This window comes from Thamnophis sirtalis, unplaced genomic scaffold (assembly GCF_051295495.1).
Source record: "Thamnophis sirtalis isolate CommonGarterSnake01/CBP01778 unplaced genomic scaffold, rThaSir2_p1.2 scaffold_3, whole genome shotgun sequence".
NCBI classification, from domain to species: Eukaryota; Metazoa; Chordata; class Lepidosauria; order Squamata; family Natricidae; genus Thamnophis; species Thamnophis sirtalis.
The window spans coordinates 34,712,404-34,727,570 of record NW_028261383.1 but is presented as its reverse complement, the minus strand read 5'-3'; the positions used below and the strand labels follow the sequence as shown (position 1 = coordinate 34,727,570).

The 15,167-nt window shown below is 42.3% G+C and overlaps 1 protein-coding gene across 2 annotated transcripts in view; it reads right to left on the bottom strand.

Moving 5' to 3' along the window:
- LOC106542754 (1-acyl-sn-glycerol-3-phosphate acyltransferase alpha) overlaps positions 1 to 15,167 on the bottom strand; it is a 17,367-nt gene extending 2,200 nt beyond the window's left edge. Inside the window, exons 1-6 of one of the 2 annotated variants that reach the window (XM_087708642.1) lie at positions 15,033 to 15,167; positions 14,315 to 14,472; positions 5,820 to 5,953; positions 4,008 to 4,183; positions 1,599 to 1,694; positions 699 to 771 (exon numbers count right to left, since the gene is read on the bottom strand). In XM_087708642.1, the coding sequence (XP_087564768.1) occupies positions 699 to 771; positions 1,599 to 1,694; positions 4,008 to 4,183; positions 5,820 to 5,953; positions 14,315 to 14,436 (601 nt within the window). In that variant the 5' untranslated portion in view covers positions 14,437 to 14,472; positions 15,033 to 15,167. Of the gene's footprint in view, positions 1 to 698; positions 772 to 1,598; positions 1,695 to 4,007; positions 4,184 to 5,819; positions 5,954 to 12,502; positions 12,653 to 14,314; positions 14,473 to 15,032 lie in introns of those variants that run through there. The other variant, XM_087708641.1, reaches the window with a different exon arrangement.

Genomic DNA, 15,167 nt, shown 5'->3' with positions numbered 1-15,167 from the left:
CTCAACCTTGGCAACTTGAAGATGTCCGGACTTCAACTCCCAGAATTCCCCAGCCAGCATTCGCTGGCTGGGGAATTCTGGGAGTTGAAGTCCGGACATCTTCAAGTTGCCAAGGTTGAGAAACACTGTTATAGACCTCCTCTGCCATTCAGAAGTTCTCCTATTAGATTCAGAGAGACGCTGGCTTCTAACCAAAAGCGGGCAACCAGTGATACTGCATCATATGCCCCAGTCTATTTGGGTGCCCTTTAGAACGCCATGATTATACTGCTAAAATGTGGCAACAGTTTAATTGCAGCTCCACTTTTTTTTTGCTTTTTAAAAGAAATCCTCTAATAAAGGTCCCAGAGGTACTTTTCAAAAGGCAACTGGACATTTTTGGGTTTTTTTTTCTTTGAAAATGTTTTGCTTCTCATCCTGGAAGTTTCTCCTGTTCAATAAAGGGGGGAAAAAATTGCCCCCTGACTGAAAGGCTGAACATTTTGGCCCTGTCCTTTCCAGTAGGGTTAAATCAAGTGATGTCTCCAGTCCAAAACTATTATCTGCCTCTTAGTGCTGTGTGATGAAGGGCTGACCTATTTTTATCCTGGTCGCTTGCACTTGTAGGCCTCCCCTTGAGAGCTGACATGTTGCTACCTAAGGGGGGGGGGACCCAGACAAGTATTGATTTAGCTATTATTCCCAGTGCAATAGAATACCAGAGGTGAATTTGTTAGTCTTCATGTCGAAAAATGGTTTGTAGGAGGACATCACCACAGGAATGATTGGCACCTACAAAGAAAGAAAAACAATCACTGTCCAGAAGAGGGACCATTGCATTGCAAAAGTGGAATCATGACGCTAACCTCTCTGCCAGGGTGTCAGCAGAATAACACATATAGATGATGGCTGTGCTGGACATAAAATCAAGAGGAACTTCAGTCCTACCATCACAGCCACCATCTTGGTTTGTGTGACCAGAGGTGGTATTCAGGCAGTTCTGACTGGTTCTGGAGAACCGGTAGTGGAAATTTTGTGTAGTTCAGAGATCTGGCAAATGCTACCTCTGACTGGTCCCGCCCCCATCTATTTGCTGTCTCCCGAGTCCTGGCTGATCAGAGTTCCAGCTGATCGGCTGGGTCTTCTTCTATTGCCCTGCACAGGAGAACGGAACGGGAAAGCAGGATAGTGGGGTGGAGAGGGAATGGAGATTTTACAGTAAAATCTTAGCCACTGAGCCACCGTGTCCCATCACATTTTTAATAGCTACCTATTAAACTGAAAGAAAATAATTCAGTCTAGCTTTGGGCTGGCATTTTGGGAAAGGAAGATAAAACGGCTCCCTCCAGTCTTGAATTCATCGTACTTAGTAAGGAAATATTCTTTTAAATATGAGATGATTTTGTTTTTTACTCTGCTGCTTTGGGTGGTAGCTGAGTTGTCAGTAATAATTATTACTGTGCTCCAATAATGATTATGATTATACATTGCTTAGCTTGCCATGGTTCTGGTTCCTACACCTGAATGACTCACAGAAATAGCACTGCTTTCCTATCTGCATTTCTGTCCGAGTTAAATGAAGAAATACGATAAGAAGTGTGGAAATGTCACATTCTTACCTGGGCCTTCACTGCGAGATCGACGGCCTCTCTTTGCAAGGGCTCCAACGTGGATTCACCTGTTCTGTGGCCTTCAGAAAATACCCATACTCTCAGCTAATTAGACAGGAAAGAACATGTTTAATAATGAACACATTAGGCCTTTCTTCTTCAGCCAATGTATACAGTATTGACAAGGGAGTATCTTTGATTCCTGTAACACACTATTTCTCTCAACTCCATCAGTTCTAATAGCACTTTCTAAAAAGCTAAGCTCTATATTCCTGTCATGTGGCCCTATTCAAACAGGCCGAGGAAATCAATACGGATAGTCCTCAATTTACGACCGCAATCAAAAGCAGAATTTCCATTGCTAAGCAAGATAGTTGAGTGAATTGCCATGGATTTTACGGCCTTTTTTTGTCACAGTTGTTAAGTGAATCATTGCAGTTTTTAATTGAATCATGCTGTCATTAACAAATCCAGCTCTCCCATTTGACTTTGCTTGTCAGAAGTCAGCTGGGGAGATTGCAAATAATGATCACATGACCCCAGGATGCCGCAACATGGTAAATAAATGCCAGTTGCCAATTAATTTTGAGCATGTGACTGTGGGGAATACTACAATGGTCATAAGTGCGAGGACTGGTCATAAATCACTTTTTCAGTACTGTGGTAATTGCAAACAATCATTTAATAAATTGTTGTAAGTCCAGATTTACCTGTAACATTACTGGGTTGAAACATGTTTTAGGACCTGTGGTAATTTGGTCTATTCTATTTTTGCCTGTTTCTATTTTAGAGGAACGAGGTAATAATGTGGCTTCTCATCTTGATCTGGAAACAAACCGTTTTTATTTAATAAAAATATTTCTTACTGGATAAGCAGCATTTCTTTTAATAAATACATTGGTATTAGTTCACTTAATCTCTTATTTTATTTATATCCTATCTGTATTATTTTTACAAATAACTCAAGGTGGGGAATATATCCAACACACACCTGTGAGGTAGTTTGGGCTGACAGAGGGTGACTGGCCCAAAAGTCACCCAAATGGCTTTCATGACTAAGACAGAACCTGGACTCATGGTTTTCTGATTTTTAGCCTTGGTGCCTTAACCACTACACCAAACCAACACTTTCTTAAATAGAGCCCTTCCAAGATTGAAGAGATCAGGGAGGGGGGGAGTACTATCAAGATCATATTCTCAACTGGCCCCACTACCATAAATTCTGCATATTTGAAATGACATAAGGACCTACAAATTTACTATATAACTAATCCACAGGGACAGGAATAAGAATCAAGGAACACGTTATACCTATCCTCCGCGAGCTGCACTGGCTGCCTATCGGTCTCCGGATACGCTTCAAGGTGCTACTCGTCACTTATAAAGCCCTACATGGTATTGGACCTGGGTACTTGAGAGACCGCCTTCTGCCAATTACCTCCCAAAGACCTATTAGATCCCACAGATTAGGCCTCCTCCAAATTCCACCCGCCGGCCAGTGCCGATTGTCGACCACCCAGAGGGGGGCCTTCTCTGTGGCTGCTCCGGCCCTCTGGAACGATCTCCCTGTGGAGATCCAGACCCTCACCACCCTTCCGCAAAGCTGCCAAGACCTGGCTGTTCCGACAGGCCTGGGGCTGATGAGTTCCCATCCCCACTCGAACTGTGTGGCTGTTGACTGTTTTTAAATTGTTTCCGTATTTTGTTTTTTTGCCTTTTGCTTTTTTCTGTATTATTCCCTTCCCTTTTGGTTTGTTAGCCACCCTGAGTGCCTCTGGGAATAGGGCGGCATACAAGTGTAATAAACCTTGAACCTTGAACCTTGAACAAGCTAGCAATTAGCACAGAGAAACACACAGGTATTGGAAATAAGCAATAGGATTAACATTCATGCTTCTCCATGTTATTCTTTTTACTTTGTCCAATTCTTATCTTCCATCAACATATATTATATTTTGTGCTGATAGAAGAGTGGATGTTTCCACTTAACTGCATTTAGGATGTTAGTTTTACTGCATCATTATGCAAAAGTGCCTTATTCCATAAGTAAACTTTCCATAAAATTGAATGTTTATTAGTCACGAGAGTCTAGTTTCATCCAGTAATTGTGATTCCTACTTACACGGCACAGCCAGTAGTATCCAAATAGCACCTAACACAATGTTTCTCTGTGCTAATTCATATTCAGCGAATATCACACAATATGTAATGCACTGTGTAATATCCGTTGCGCATCTTCTTGGGGAAGGTTATCTTTGGGCTGTTAGAAGAACCAATAGTTTCCCCAGGTATCAGGACTCCTGCCTTGGGTAGAGAGTTGGACTAGATAGAAGGCCTCCAAGGTCCCTTCCAACTCTATGATTCCATGAATACAGAAAGCAATGCAGTGGTTATGTATTGCTATCCTCCCCTACTCACATGGTCCCGGAGCATGGTGTCTCCAGTTGCTGACATTATCTCAACAGCTTCTGCTTCCTTTCTATGGTCAATGAAAATGAAACCACACAGCCACAGGACAGCACCAACAGTAAGCATATACAGGACTTCTTTCTTGATGAAAAGGGTACACTGCTTGGGCAAGATTTGAAAAATCCCTGGAGTTTTTTTTGCAGAAGAAGAAAAGGATCAGAAGAAGGTCAATTGTTGGTTCTTGCCACCTACCCACCCAGCCAAAGGTGAAATTAACTTTTTTTTACTACTGGTTTTGTGGGTGTGGTTTGGTCCCCACTCCAGGGAAAGGCTACTGCTAAATCCACATTCCCTCCCCACTTCAGGGGAAGGATACCTTAAAATCCCCATTCCACCTCACTCTGGGGTCAGCCAGAGGTGTTACTTGCCAGTTCTCAAAATTTCCGCTACTGGTTCTCCATAACCTGCTGAATTTCACTCCTTCCTCCAGCCCCCAGCCCCCCATTGTGGAATGTAGTTAGGGCGGGATAAGCATCAGATGGAGTGAGCAGACCTAGATTAACATGCCTGTTGGTGTGATTTGAATTTCAAAAGAGTGATACTGGGTTACAGGAACATTTCTGGGCAATGTTTCCCAAATGTGGAATGTGGAAGTTAACAGTGAGGAAAGCTGATTTCAGGTTCCTTTAAGGAAAAGTGGAATTTCCTGCATGTGCTGGGTGTGAGCTTCTGGAAGGAAAGCAATTGGGACAAACACAATCTTGTTTCTCAGCACTCTGTTGATTATTTTGTGTTTAGGAAACCATACATGGATTATGGTATGATTATATAAGTCAATGTTTCTCAATTCTTTCAACTCTTAAGATGTGTGGACTTCAACTCCCAGGATTCTGGGAGTTGAAGTCCATGTATCTTAGAGTTGCCAAGATTGAGAAACACTGGTCTCCCACACAGAAAATATCTGGTGCTAAGAACTGCAGCAGAAACTCTCCTCCTTCCCCTGACAGAGCCCATCTATCTTTCTCCACAGAATATAGATCCTTCTGCTTTGTTGTTTACAGATATGGAAAGCTGATTCTAGGGAGGTGCATCAGTTTGTTCTCTAGATGTTCATGCTTCTTGATCTGGAAAAGGATTAGGAGAGGATAGCCTCCTGCTGTTCTCTCCTGTTTTCATGTGCATGAAAAGCCCAGAGACTGCAAAGAAGAGGGCACAAGGAAAGATAGGCAAAATACTCATACTCGTCATGAAATATTAACTGTCCTTTGGAAGAATTCTGAAACCATTTTATTTTCTACCAGAGATGACAAAAAATGGTCAGTTGCACAAGTGAATAAAATATATTTCAGACAAATTCAGTCCTATTTTCTTCCCAAATGCTACACATTGTCCATCTTTAAACACGGCAAATAATAATGTTTCAAATATTTTGTGTATTCACCCATTATTCAAGGGGAAATGCAGCTAGACCCATCACTACCATTTACCATCCTTCTGTTGCTACTATTATTGTTTTTCTGCTTTTAATTTAGTTATGTTGCATGCCACATTTCTACTCCGTGCTAGCACACAGTGTGCCTAAACAATGCAAGCAAAATATGAAGTATAAAAAATACAACATGAAAGGGTCAATAAAATTAAATGATGAAATGGACACATTTTTTGCGGATCCACCTTTTTGTGCATGAGATTACCTTTGTGGGATCACCTTTCCTCAAGTTAATCTCACATGGATAAAGATGGAGATAAGTTATTCCTATTTCAAGACATATTTTCAGGGCCCTCCCAACGTGGTATGCACCAAAAGATCAACAAACTCACCAAGCAAGTCCATGGAGCACTGCAGATTAGAGATGATGACATAAGGCCCTTTCAGATTTAAGTTTGTGGCTCCCTGCACTTTAATCTTAATGCCATAAAGGAATTTCAAGGGCAGCATGGTGAAACGCAGAACTCTGAAACAAAGAATGAGAACAGATTTATTTCAGAAACATTAAAAGGGTTGAGGAAAAGAAGGTGAGGAAGTTGCTAGAGCTAATTCAAATAAGACGTGTCCAGAATTGCACTCTTCCATGAACCGTGTGCGATCTTCAGCCAGTGACACAATTGTATATACTAAGGTAAGGAGGATAAATATGAACAATCGCATTCATGTTTTGCCCTTTCTCAACATCACCTTCCTAACAATCCTATGAAGGAACTAGGCTAAGTGAGATCAGATGACTTTTATACTGCACAGCCAGAATGTCCTATTTGCCCAATTTGGTCATTATTGTCTGACACCATTTTGCTATCTTTTCCTCTTACATTTTTATGCTATAGAACAGTGTTTCTCAACCCTGGCTGCTTGAAGATGTGAGGACTTCAACTTTGAGAATTCCCCAGCCATCTATGTTAGAAAATGTGATCAATTCTAGGTTTCATTGTAACGTATTTCTTTCTTCCTGGTGGGCAGTTCTTCTGAGATACTCATGTCCGAGGAATTAACTCAAACATTCAGTTGTACTTCTCATCCTGGGTTGTTTGTTGGCAGGCTGAACTATCAGGGGACTTAAGATTGTAAACTGTGGGCCACCATTTGCCCTAGAACAGTGTTTCCTATAGTTGCCAAATTGAAGGTGAATGGACTTCAACTCCCAGAATTATCATCAATCACTATGCTGGTTGTGGAATTCTGGGAATTGAGGATACATGTAGATTATCAAGATTGGGAAACTCTAGAATTTCAGTGTTGCTTCATATGATCCAGAAACAGCAACAATCTCTACAAATGGTTTTTCTGCTTAACCACCTGATTCAAATTGCTAGTCCTTGTACATAGTACTCAAGGAGTTCTGCTTTTTTCCTTGTTCTCTTAATGTGGCCTAATAGTAAAGCTATTGAATTAGAGCTCTCATTTATGAAAAACTCACTGGATGACCTCACACAATTTCACTCAACTGCAGCCTAATCTAACCTAGGATTATGTCTTTGGACATAAGATGAAGTGGGACCTACAAGGGCGTTATTTTGAGTTTCTGGAGGAAAGGCAGGCTGCAAATAAAGTAAACAATAAAGCAAATAAGTAACTCTACTCTTCTCCCTATAATTCTGCTTTTCTGCTTCCGTTGTCCTGACTGTATTTGAACAACTCTCCCTGTTGCTCTGTTTAACACTGGATAATCACTTAAAGTCTACCCTAGAGGAGTTCAAATCACCAGGACCAGATGGATTACACCCTAAGGTTCTGAAAGAACTGGCTGATGAGATCTCAGAACTACCATATTTTCAGCCTATAAGACACACCAGTCTATAAGACGCACCTAGATTTAGAGGAGGAAAACAAGAAAAAAATAATTTTTGGCCTTCGTGCATCCCATTTTCATTCTTCCTGGCCCCACAAAGCACTTTGCAGGCTAAAAACAGGCCTATTTTTGGTCTCCCAAACCCTCCACGTGCTCTGTTTTCACCAAAAATGGGCCTGTTTTTGCCAAAAATGACTCTGAGTTTGGCCTGCAGAGTGATTCTGGGGGCCAGGGAGGGCAAAAATGGGATGTGCGGAGGATTCGGGAGACCAAAAAAGCACCCACTTTTTGGTGGAAACGAGACATGCAGAGCACTGTGGCGTACTTCTGGGGGCTGGGGAGGGCGAAAATGGGATGCATGGAGAGTTCGGGAAATGGGCCCATATTCGGTCTATAAGATGCACAGACATTTCCACCCACTTTTTTGGGGGGGGGGGAAATGTGTCTTATAGTCCGACAAATATGGTATATCTTTCAGAGATCCTGGAGCACTGGGGAACTGCCAGAGGACTGGAAAAGAGCTGATGTGGTTCCCGTCTTCAAAAAAGGAATTAAAATAGATCCAGGAAACTACAGACCTATTAGACTGACCTCAGTACCAGGGAAGATTCTGGAAAAGGTAATCAAGCAATGAATCAAAGAACACTTAGAAGCAAACAAAATAATAATCAAAAGCCAACATGGGTTTGTCAAAAAGAGATCATGCCAGACTAATCTTATTGCATTCTTTGACAAAGTGATAAAATTAATGGACCAGAGGAATGCTGTCAATATAATTTACTTGGACTTCAGTAAGGCATTTGATGAAGTAGACCATAACCTACTACTAGATAAAGTAGAAAAATGTGGGTTAAACAGCATCACCACCAGATGGATTCATAACTGGCTGACCAACCGCACTCAACATGTAGTCCTCAATGGAACTGCATCTACATGGAGGGAAGCATGCAGTGGAGTCTGTTGTAGGCCCAGTACTCTTCAACCTCTTCATCAATGATTTGGACAAGGGATAGATGGAGAACTCATCAAATTTGCAGATGACACCAAGATAGCAGGAATACCAACACTCCAGAAGACAGGCTTAAGATACAGAAGGATTCTGACAAGACTAGAACATTCAGTGCTATCTAACAAAGTGTAATTCAATGGTGAAAAAAGTAAAGTTCTACATTTAGGCAAGAAAAACAAAATGTGCAGATATAGTATATGTGGCACCTTGCTTAATAGTAGTAACTGTGAGAGGGATCTTGGTGGAGTCCTAGTGGGAAATCACTTAAATATGAGCCAGCAGTGTGCAGCAGCTGCCAAAAAAGCCAACACAGTTCTAGGCTGCATAAACAGAGGGCTAGAATCAAGATCACGTGAAGTGTTGATACCACTTTATAATGCCTTGGTAAGGCCACACTTGGAATACTGCATTCAGTTTTGGTTGTCACCATGTAAAAAAGATGTGGAGACTCTAGAAAGAGTGCAGAGAAGAGCAACAAAGATGATTAGGGGACTGGAGACTAAAACATATGTAGAACGGCTGCAGGAACTGGGTATGTCTAGTTTAATGAAAAGAAGGACTAGGGGAGACATGATAGCAGTCTTCCAATATCCACAAAGAAGAGGGAGTCAACCTATTCTCCAAAGCACCTGAGGGTAGAAAAAGAAGCAAAGGGTGGAAATTAATCAAGGAGAGAAGCAACTTAGAACTAAGGAGAAATTTCCTGACAGTGAGGACAATTAATCAGTGGAACAACTTGCCTCCAGACATTGTGAATACTCCAACACTGGACATTTTAAAGAAAAGATCGGATAACTATTTGTCTGAAGTGGTGTAGGGTATCCTACCTAACCAGAGAGTTGGACTACAAGACCTCCAAGGTCCCTTCCAACTCTGTTATTCTATTCTATTCTATTCTAATTGAAAGTGCATGTCTGTGTTCATGTCTAATGCAATAGTGCTGTGTGACTTACCTCATATTTGCCACATTCCTTCCACGGAGAGATAGGACCGGAAGCAGAAAAAAGGACCACCCAAGTATCCAGCCTTTTAAAAAGAAAATCCTGAAGTAGTATCTGAAGATGTTGCTAAAATGATAAAGGAGCAGCACGGCTAAGAAGAAGAGGAAGACATTGACTAGGAATAGCGACTGAGCCATGCTCTTTCCTAGGGCAGAACACTACAGGCACACCACCATCACACCTAGCTTACAGTGCTTTGATGGTGTTTAGGGCGTAGGGTGGCTCAGTGTGAAATTCAGCATACATTAAAAAGAACCTGTTCAAGCAAGTACATCACAACAAGGGAGATGTTTCATTGGTTTTAACAAACATGTGGGGCTAGGCGTGGGAGCCAGGAATGTGCAGAGGTGTATACAGTATTTGTAAGCTTACATTTTGGGGCAGAGATAAAGGAACCATCTCAGTTAAGGTCAACTGATGAATGCTATCGAGTTCAAAAATATTATGCATGCTTAATACCCTACATTATCAACAGATGAGAAAGAAAAATAATCATTCAGGCCTGTTATTGAACTATCCGCATCATACATAGTAGATATATGATTAGCAAATGAAGGTTTGGGGTGGGAGTAAGCATGACCCGACAAAAGCGCGAACGTCAAAAGCGCGCCGACAAAACCACGGCGCTAAAACCGTGATGTCAAAAGCGCGCCGACAACAGTGCGCCGACAACAGTGCGCCGACAGAAGCGCGATTTAAGTTAAGGTAAGGTTTAGGGTTAGGGTTAGGGTTAGGGTTAGGTTTAGGGTTAGGTTACAGCGTGCTTCTGTCGGCGCGCTGTTGTCGGCGTGCTTCAGCGCTCATTCATCGGCACGCTTTTGTCACCGCGGTTTAGTCAGGCACACTTTTGTTGTTCGCGCATTTGTGGTGGAACCGGGAGTAAGTATCACCAGTTAAGGCCTATGCAACACACTTATACAAATGTGTACATGAAGCTTTACACGTGTTGACATTTGGTTTATTGTAAGTCATTGTGTATATAAGCCAATCCTCCTTATAACAATTACCGAAGGATAAACAACCTGCTTTTCGTAACTCTTTGCTATCTGATGTGCAAAAAGGAAGGGCGGGTTCAGCCCAGAACTGATTGTGACTTCACAGCCGTGAAATTCCTTGCCTTGTGAGATACAAGTACTTTTTTTCTACAGGTATGTTTAGCCCCAAATCTAAGACTTTTCCATTTAGATGCAAACTTTCTCTGTGTGATCTGACCTTCATATTCTAATTGAGAGTTTCTCAGAGGCATGTAGTTGACAACAATATACAACCAGTCACTTAGTAATGTTCACTTATAACCTACTGGAAAAAGGGAGCTTACAACCTGGATTCTAAGTTCAGACAGTCGGGGTTCCTCCGTGATCACAACTGTGTTTTATGAATCTTTTTTACACAGCATCCTGCAGTTAAGTAACTGTTTTACAACAATTTTGTGCTCATAGTGAACAATAGGTTTGCATTTACAACCAGTGTTCATTTTCTGAACTGCTGCAAAAAATGTCATAAAATCGGGTTGGTCACACAACTGATCCAATTTACAACCATTATGACTTCAGGCAGGCTCCATTAGGGTTGTACCTCAAGGACTCTCTGTGGCTAGAGACTGGACAGAAGGCAGAGGGGCAAGAAACCCAAAGCTTTCTAATATCAAGCTTGACAAGTCCCACCTCCACTGGGAACAAAACTTGCTATGTATTTGCATCACACTTTTCTACCAGTTTTATTGAGAAAGTGGTGTAGTTAACTTGCTTGAGGAATGCAGTGGCATAAATTTGGCTCCATACTGTAGCTATTTTCTTTCACATTCCACAAAATGCGTTCTTTCTTCATTTACTCCAAAATCAGCAAAAGGACGTTGGCTCCCTGCATGCCGTTTTAGCAGGAAATACCAGTTAAGGACTGGTAAGTTTCATATTGTAGAAGGAGGACCATACAAGTCCATGGCAGCCAAAAATCAGAAGTATTTCAGTAGCAAATTTTCAGATGAAATAATGTAATGAAAAGGGTAAAGGTTCTGATGTATTGTCTATGGAGATTCTCCGCTATCCAGGCCAAAGGTGCTTTTTCAAGAGGCAAATGGGCTTTGTTTTTCTTTGATGACATTCTGCTTTATTTGCACTACTCAGGTGGCCTTGAGGACACAAGATATATCTCAGGTGACCTCACTGAATCTCTAAAAAGATGCAAATGACCAGCTATCTGCAAGGAATATAAATCCTTTCATTCCCCACTATCCAGTCAGAGCTGAGAAGCTTCTTGGATGAGAAGTGAAAAGTCCTCAAAGAAAAACAAGAAAGTGTCTTTAAAAAGCCCCTTTGGGATGTTCTGGTGTATTAGTTGTTTCTCTTAATCTTCTGTCAGTTATTAAATATGGCAACTCTTAAAATTCTTAAGGGGGCTGATTTTTAAAAAGCTAAATGTTCATGGATTTAAATAGTAATGAGGTTACATAGAAATTAACAGGAAGGAATGCACAATTCATGTTATCTTCTTGCTTTATGATCCTACCAAATTTTAAAGTGAGGAAGGGATGTTCTCTCCCTTTATTTATTAATCTAGACATTAAGTATTTTTTTGCTTCCTGGAAATCGCTTCAAAAAATTCTTCCTCTTTTGTTTTTTTTTAAATCTTCACATTTTAAAACTACTGTAAAAATGCTTAATTGTGAGAATTATTTCATTAAGTTCAAAAAAAGATGATTTTTCAAATTGTGTACAGCAATTTATAATTATTCATTTAGGGATCGTTCAAAGTTACGGCACTTAAAAAAGTGATTTGCAACAGTTCCCCTCGTGATCATGTGATCAAAATTTGGGCACTTGGCAACCAACATGTATTTACAATGGCTGCAGCATCCTGGGGTCCTGTGATCATCGTTCTGACCTTCCCAACTGGCTTCCAACAAGCAAAGTCAGTGAGGGAAGCCAGATTTGCTTAATGGCCACATGATTCGCTTAAGAACTATGGCAAAAGAAGTGATAAAATTGGGTGTGACTCTCTTAACAACCACCTTGCTTAGCAACCAAAATTCTGTTCTCAGTTGTAACCCGAGGACTACCTGTATGTGCCTGTGTTGTGTGTGCATCTATGTATATAGAGAGTATTTAAACCGTTGGCTTCTGATTATGATGACAACTATGAACCAGAAAACGTGGCAGCTTTCCCCATCACAGCAATGAAGACAAGGCACATGAGATGGTTTGCTAAACATACACTAGAGGGCGCTGGACCTCAGTCTCTAGCTTGGGCAGCTGCCAGCCCCAAATTGTCCCATTTTTCTCAGTCTTGCAGAACCAGATGTTGCGTTCTCTGTCCTCCGAGAGCATCTCCCTCTGGTTTCCCATTTACGAAATGCACCATAATCTGCAGCACCAAAATGAAAATTGGGAGAGGACAAAACAAGGTCAGAAGTGGGAGGACTTCAAAGAAGAAAGATACTGCTACAGTATGGGACACACAGGTGAGGATATATCTGCCTTAGAAACCGTAGGAAGCTAGCACCCACCCCTCTCCTAGAAGAATGAAATACTCTAGGAAATACTAAAAAGGCAGAATATTATACCTCCCTGGATGAGAAAAGGAGAAATGATTTTGGAAAGCAGCCCCCACCTTTGTTAACAGCCCCAGAAAGACTGGGCCAGCTTATCTACAACACAAAAGACCTTCAGCTCCAGAGCGATAGGATTAGCCCTCACTCAAGATCCAAACCAGGACAAAGCCATTAAGCCATAACAGGAATTGCCCAAAGCCCATCATTACATCATCACACAGCAAGATTCAACCAAGCCTGGGACTCAAGACAACTTACAAAGTTACCCCTGGCTGGCCCCATGGGAGTCTGACAACCAATCAGAATACATTTCTTTCACAGGAACAGGAAGTTCAAATTCAAAGCCCAAGAGAAGGTATACGTCTCTCTCTCTCTCTCTCTCTCTCTCTCTCTCTCTCTCTCTCTCTCTCTCTCTCTCTCTCTCTCTCTCTCTCTCTCTCTCTCTCTCTCTCTCTCTCTCTCTCTCTCTCACACACACACACACACACACACACACACACACACACACACACAATGTGCTCACTTTGCCCAGGACCTCAAGCCATGTGGGGTCCTGTCCACCATTAAACCATCTTTCTAAGCAGCCTCCATATTTCCAGTGTCTTTCTCCCCACTTGGAACTGAACCCAGAAGGACATTTCTTCCAACAAAACTTAAAAGGCAGGTTTGGATCTGTTGAACTGGGCAACACTTCTCTCACAAAGGCTCCCGAGGCTTCGTTTGGTGACACGCTTAGAATTCACTCAAAGAAGGAATTGCTGAACTACAACAAGAGGCTTCCCTGACTGTAGCACTGTCCATGCTCGTAGAAGCTGTTGGGACTTGTAGTTTAGCATCCTCCGGCAAGCAATGCGTTTCCAAACTTTGCTCTTCAGGATTCCCAAATCTTTGCAAAGAATTGAAGATTTGGCCTGAGTGGTATGCACCACAGGATGAGGAGGTAGGGACATGGGTGTCCGTGCAGGTCACAAAAGTCAAGATGGTGGCTACCACCACTCATCTGAAGCCCTGTTCCTTTTTTAGTGGTGTTGCAATGCACATAAGCAATAGCACTAGATTTAGAGTATATATACCGCTTCACAGTATTCTCTGGGTGACTTATAATGTCAGCATACTGCCCATAACAATTCTGGGTCCTCATTTAACTGACCTCAGAAGGATGGAAGGCTGAGTCAACCTTGAGTCGGTCAGGATTGAACTCCTGACAGTGGGCAGAGTTTGCCTGAAATACTGCATTCTAATCCCTCACCAACACAGCTCATAGAAATGGGTGGAGCTTCCATCCATGTCTACCATCGTAATTTTTTTGACCCTCCCTGCAGACACCACCTGTGAGTGGAAGAATTGACAACGTCAGAATGTAGTGAAAGATATTATCAAATTCAAACTCTTCCCCCAACACACTCACACGCACACACACATACATGCACACAGCAGGGCAGAAGCTCATATGTCCGATAAAAAAAACTCCTTACCCAGTTTTTCCCCAGATGCTTTCCAATTGAACAGAGATCGTGGTATCAAGCAGCCTCAAAAACGCGATTCCTTGCCATGAATTCTGCAAAGGGACAGTATGTTGCACCCTATTGTGATTCATTCCTTCTGGTCTTGCCAGATGTGTAGACAAGGTTGGCTAGAAAGACAGGAATGAGCATTCAATAATCTGGGATATGGATAGCTTAATGACCAAGCTGGCATCATCGGGCACAGAGGTGGTATTCTATTGGTTTGGACCAGTTCGCCTGAACCAATAGCAGCCCCGCCCACTCATCCCGGCTCTATGGCATCCCATTTAGGCCATCTTTTCACCAAAAGCGCATGAGTGGAACAGAGGTGGGTTCCTACCAGTTTGGCCGAGTAGGTAGTAACTCGGCCCACCACGCCCCCAAACTACTTCTATTGGCGGCACCATAGGCAGCACTATCTTGTTTTTTGCTTCTGCGCATGCACAGAAGCAATTTTTATTAATGTGCATGTGTGCATAGTGCACATCAAGCACATGCGCAGCACGTCCCTGAACAAACCAGCAGTAGCAGCAGCTGGAACCCACCCCTGGCACGGAAGGTTGTGCGCATGTACGGAGGTGGCACGTGTGAGCATGCTCACATTTGCAAACTGCTAGGGAAGGTTAAGTGAATATCACCCCTGATCAGGCAGCTGCTAATATCCCCCTCCCAACCCGACAAGGCTTACCAGCGTCCTTGCTACTGCAGCTGCCAACTTCCTCCTTCTTTCCCAGCCGAGCTGGTACCCAGGGTGGTTCTAGCCCTGGTGATAAGACGGAGAGTTTGATACTGTCTCGCGATGATGCAGAAGGCAGGAAGAAGG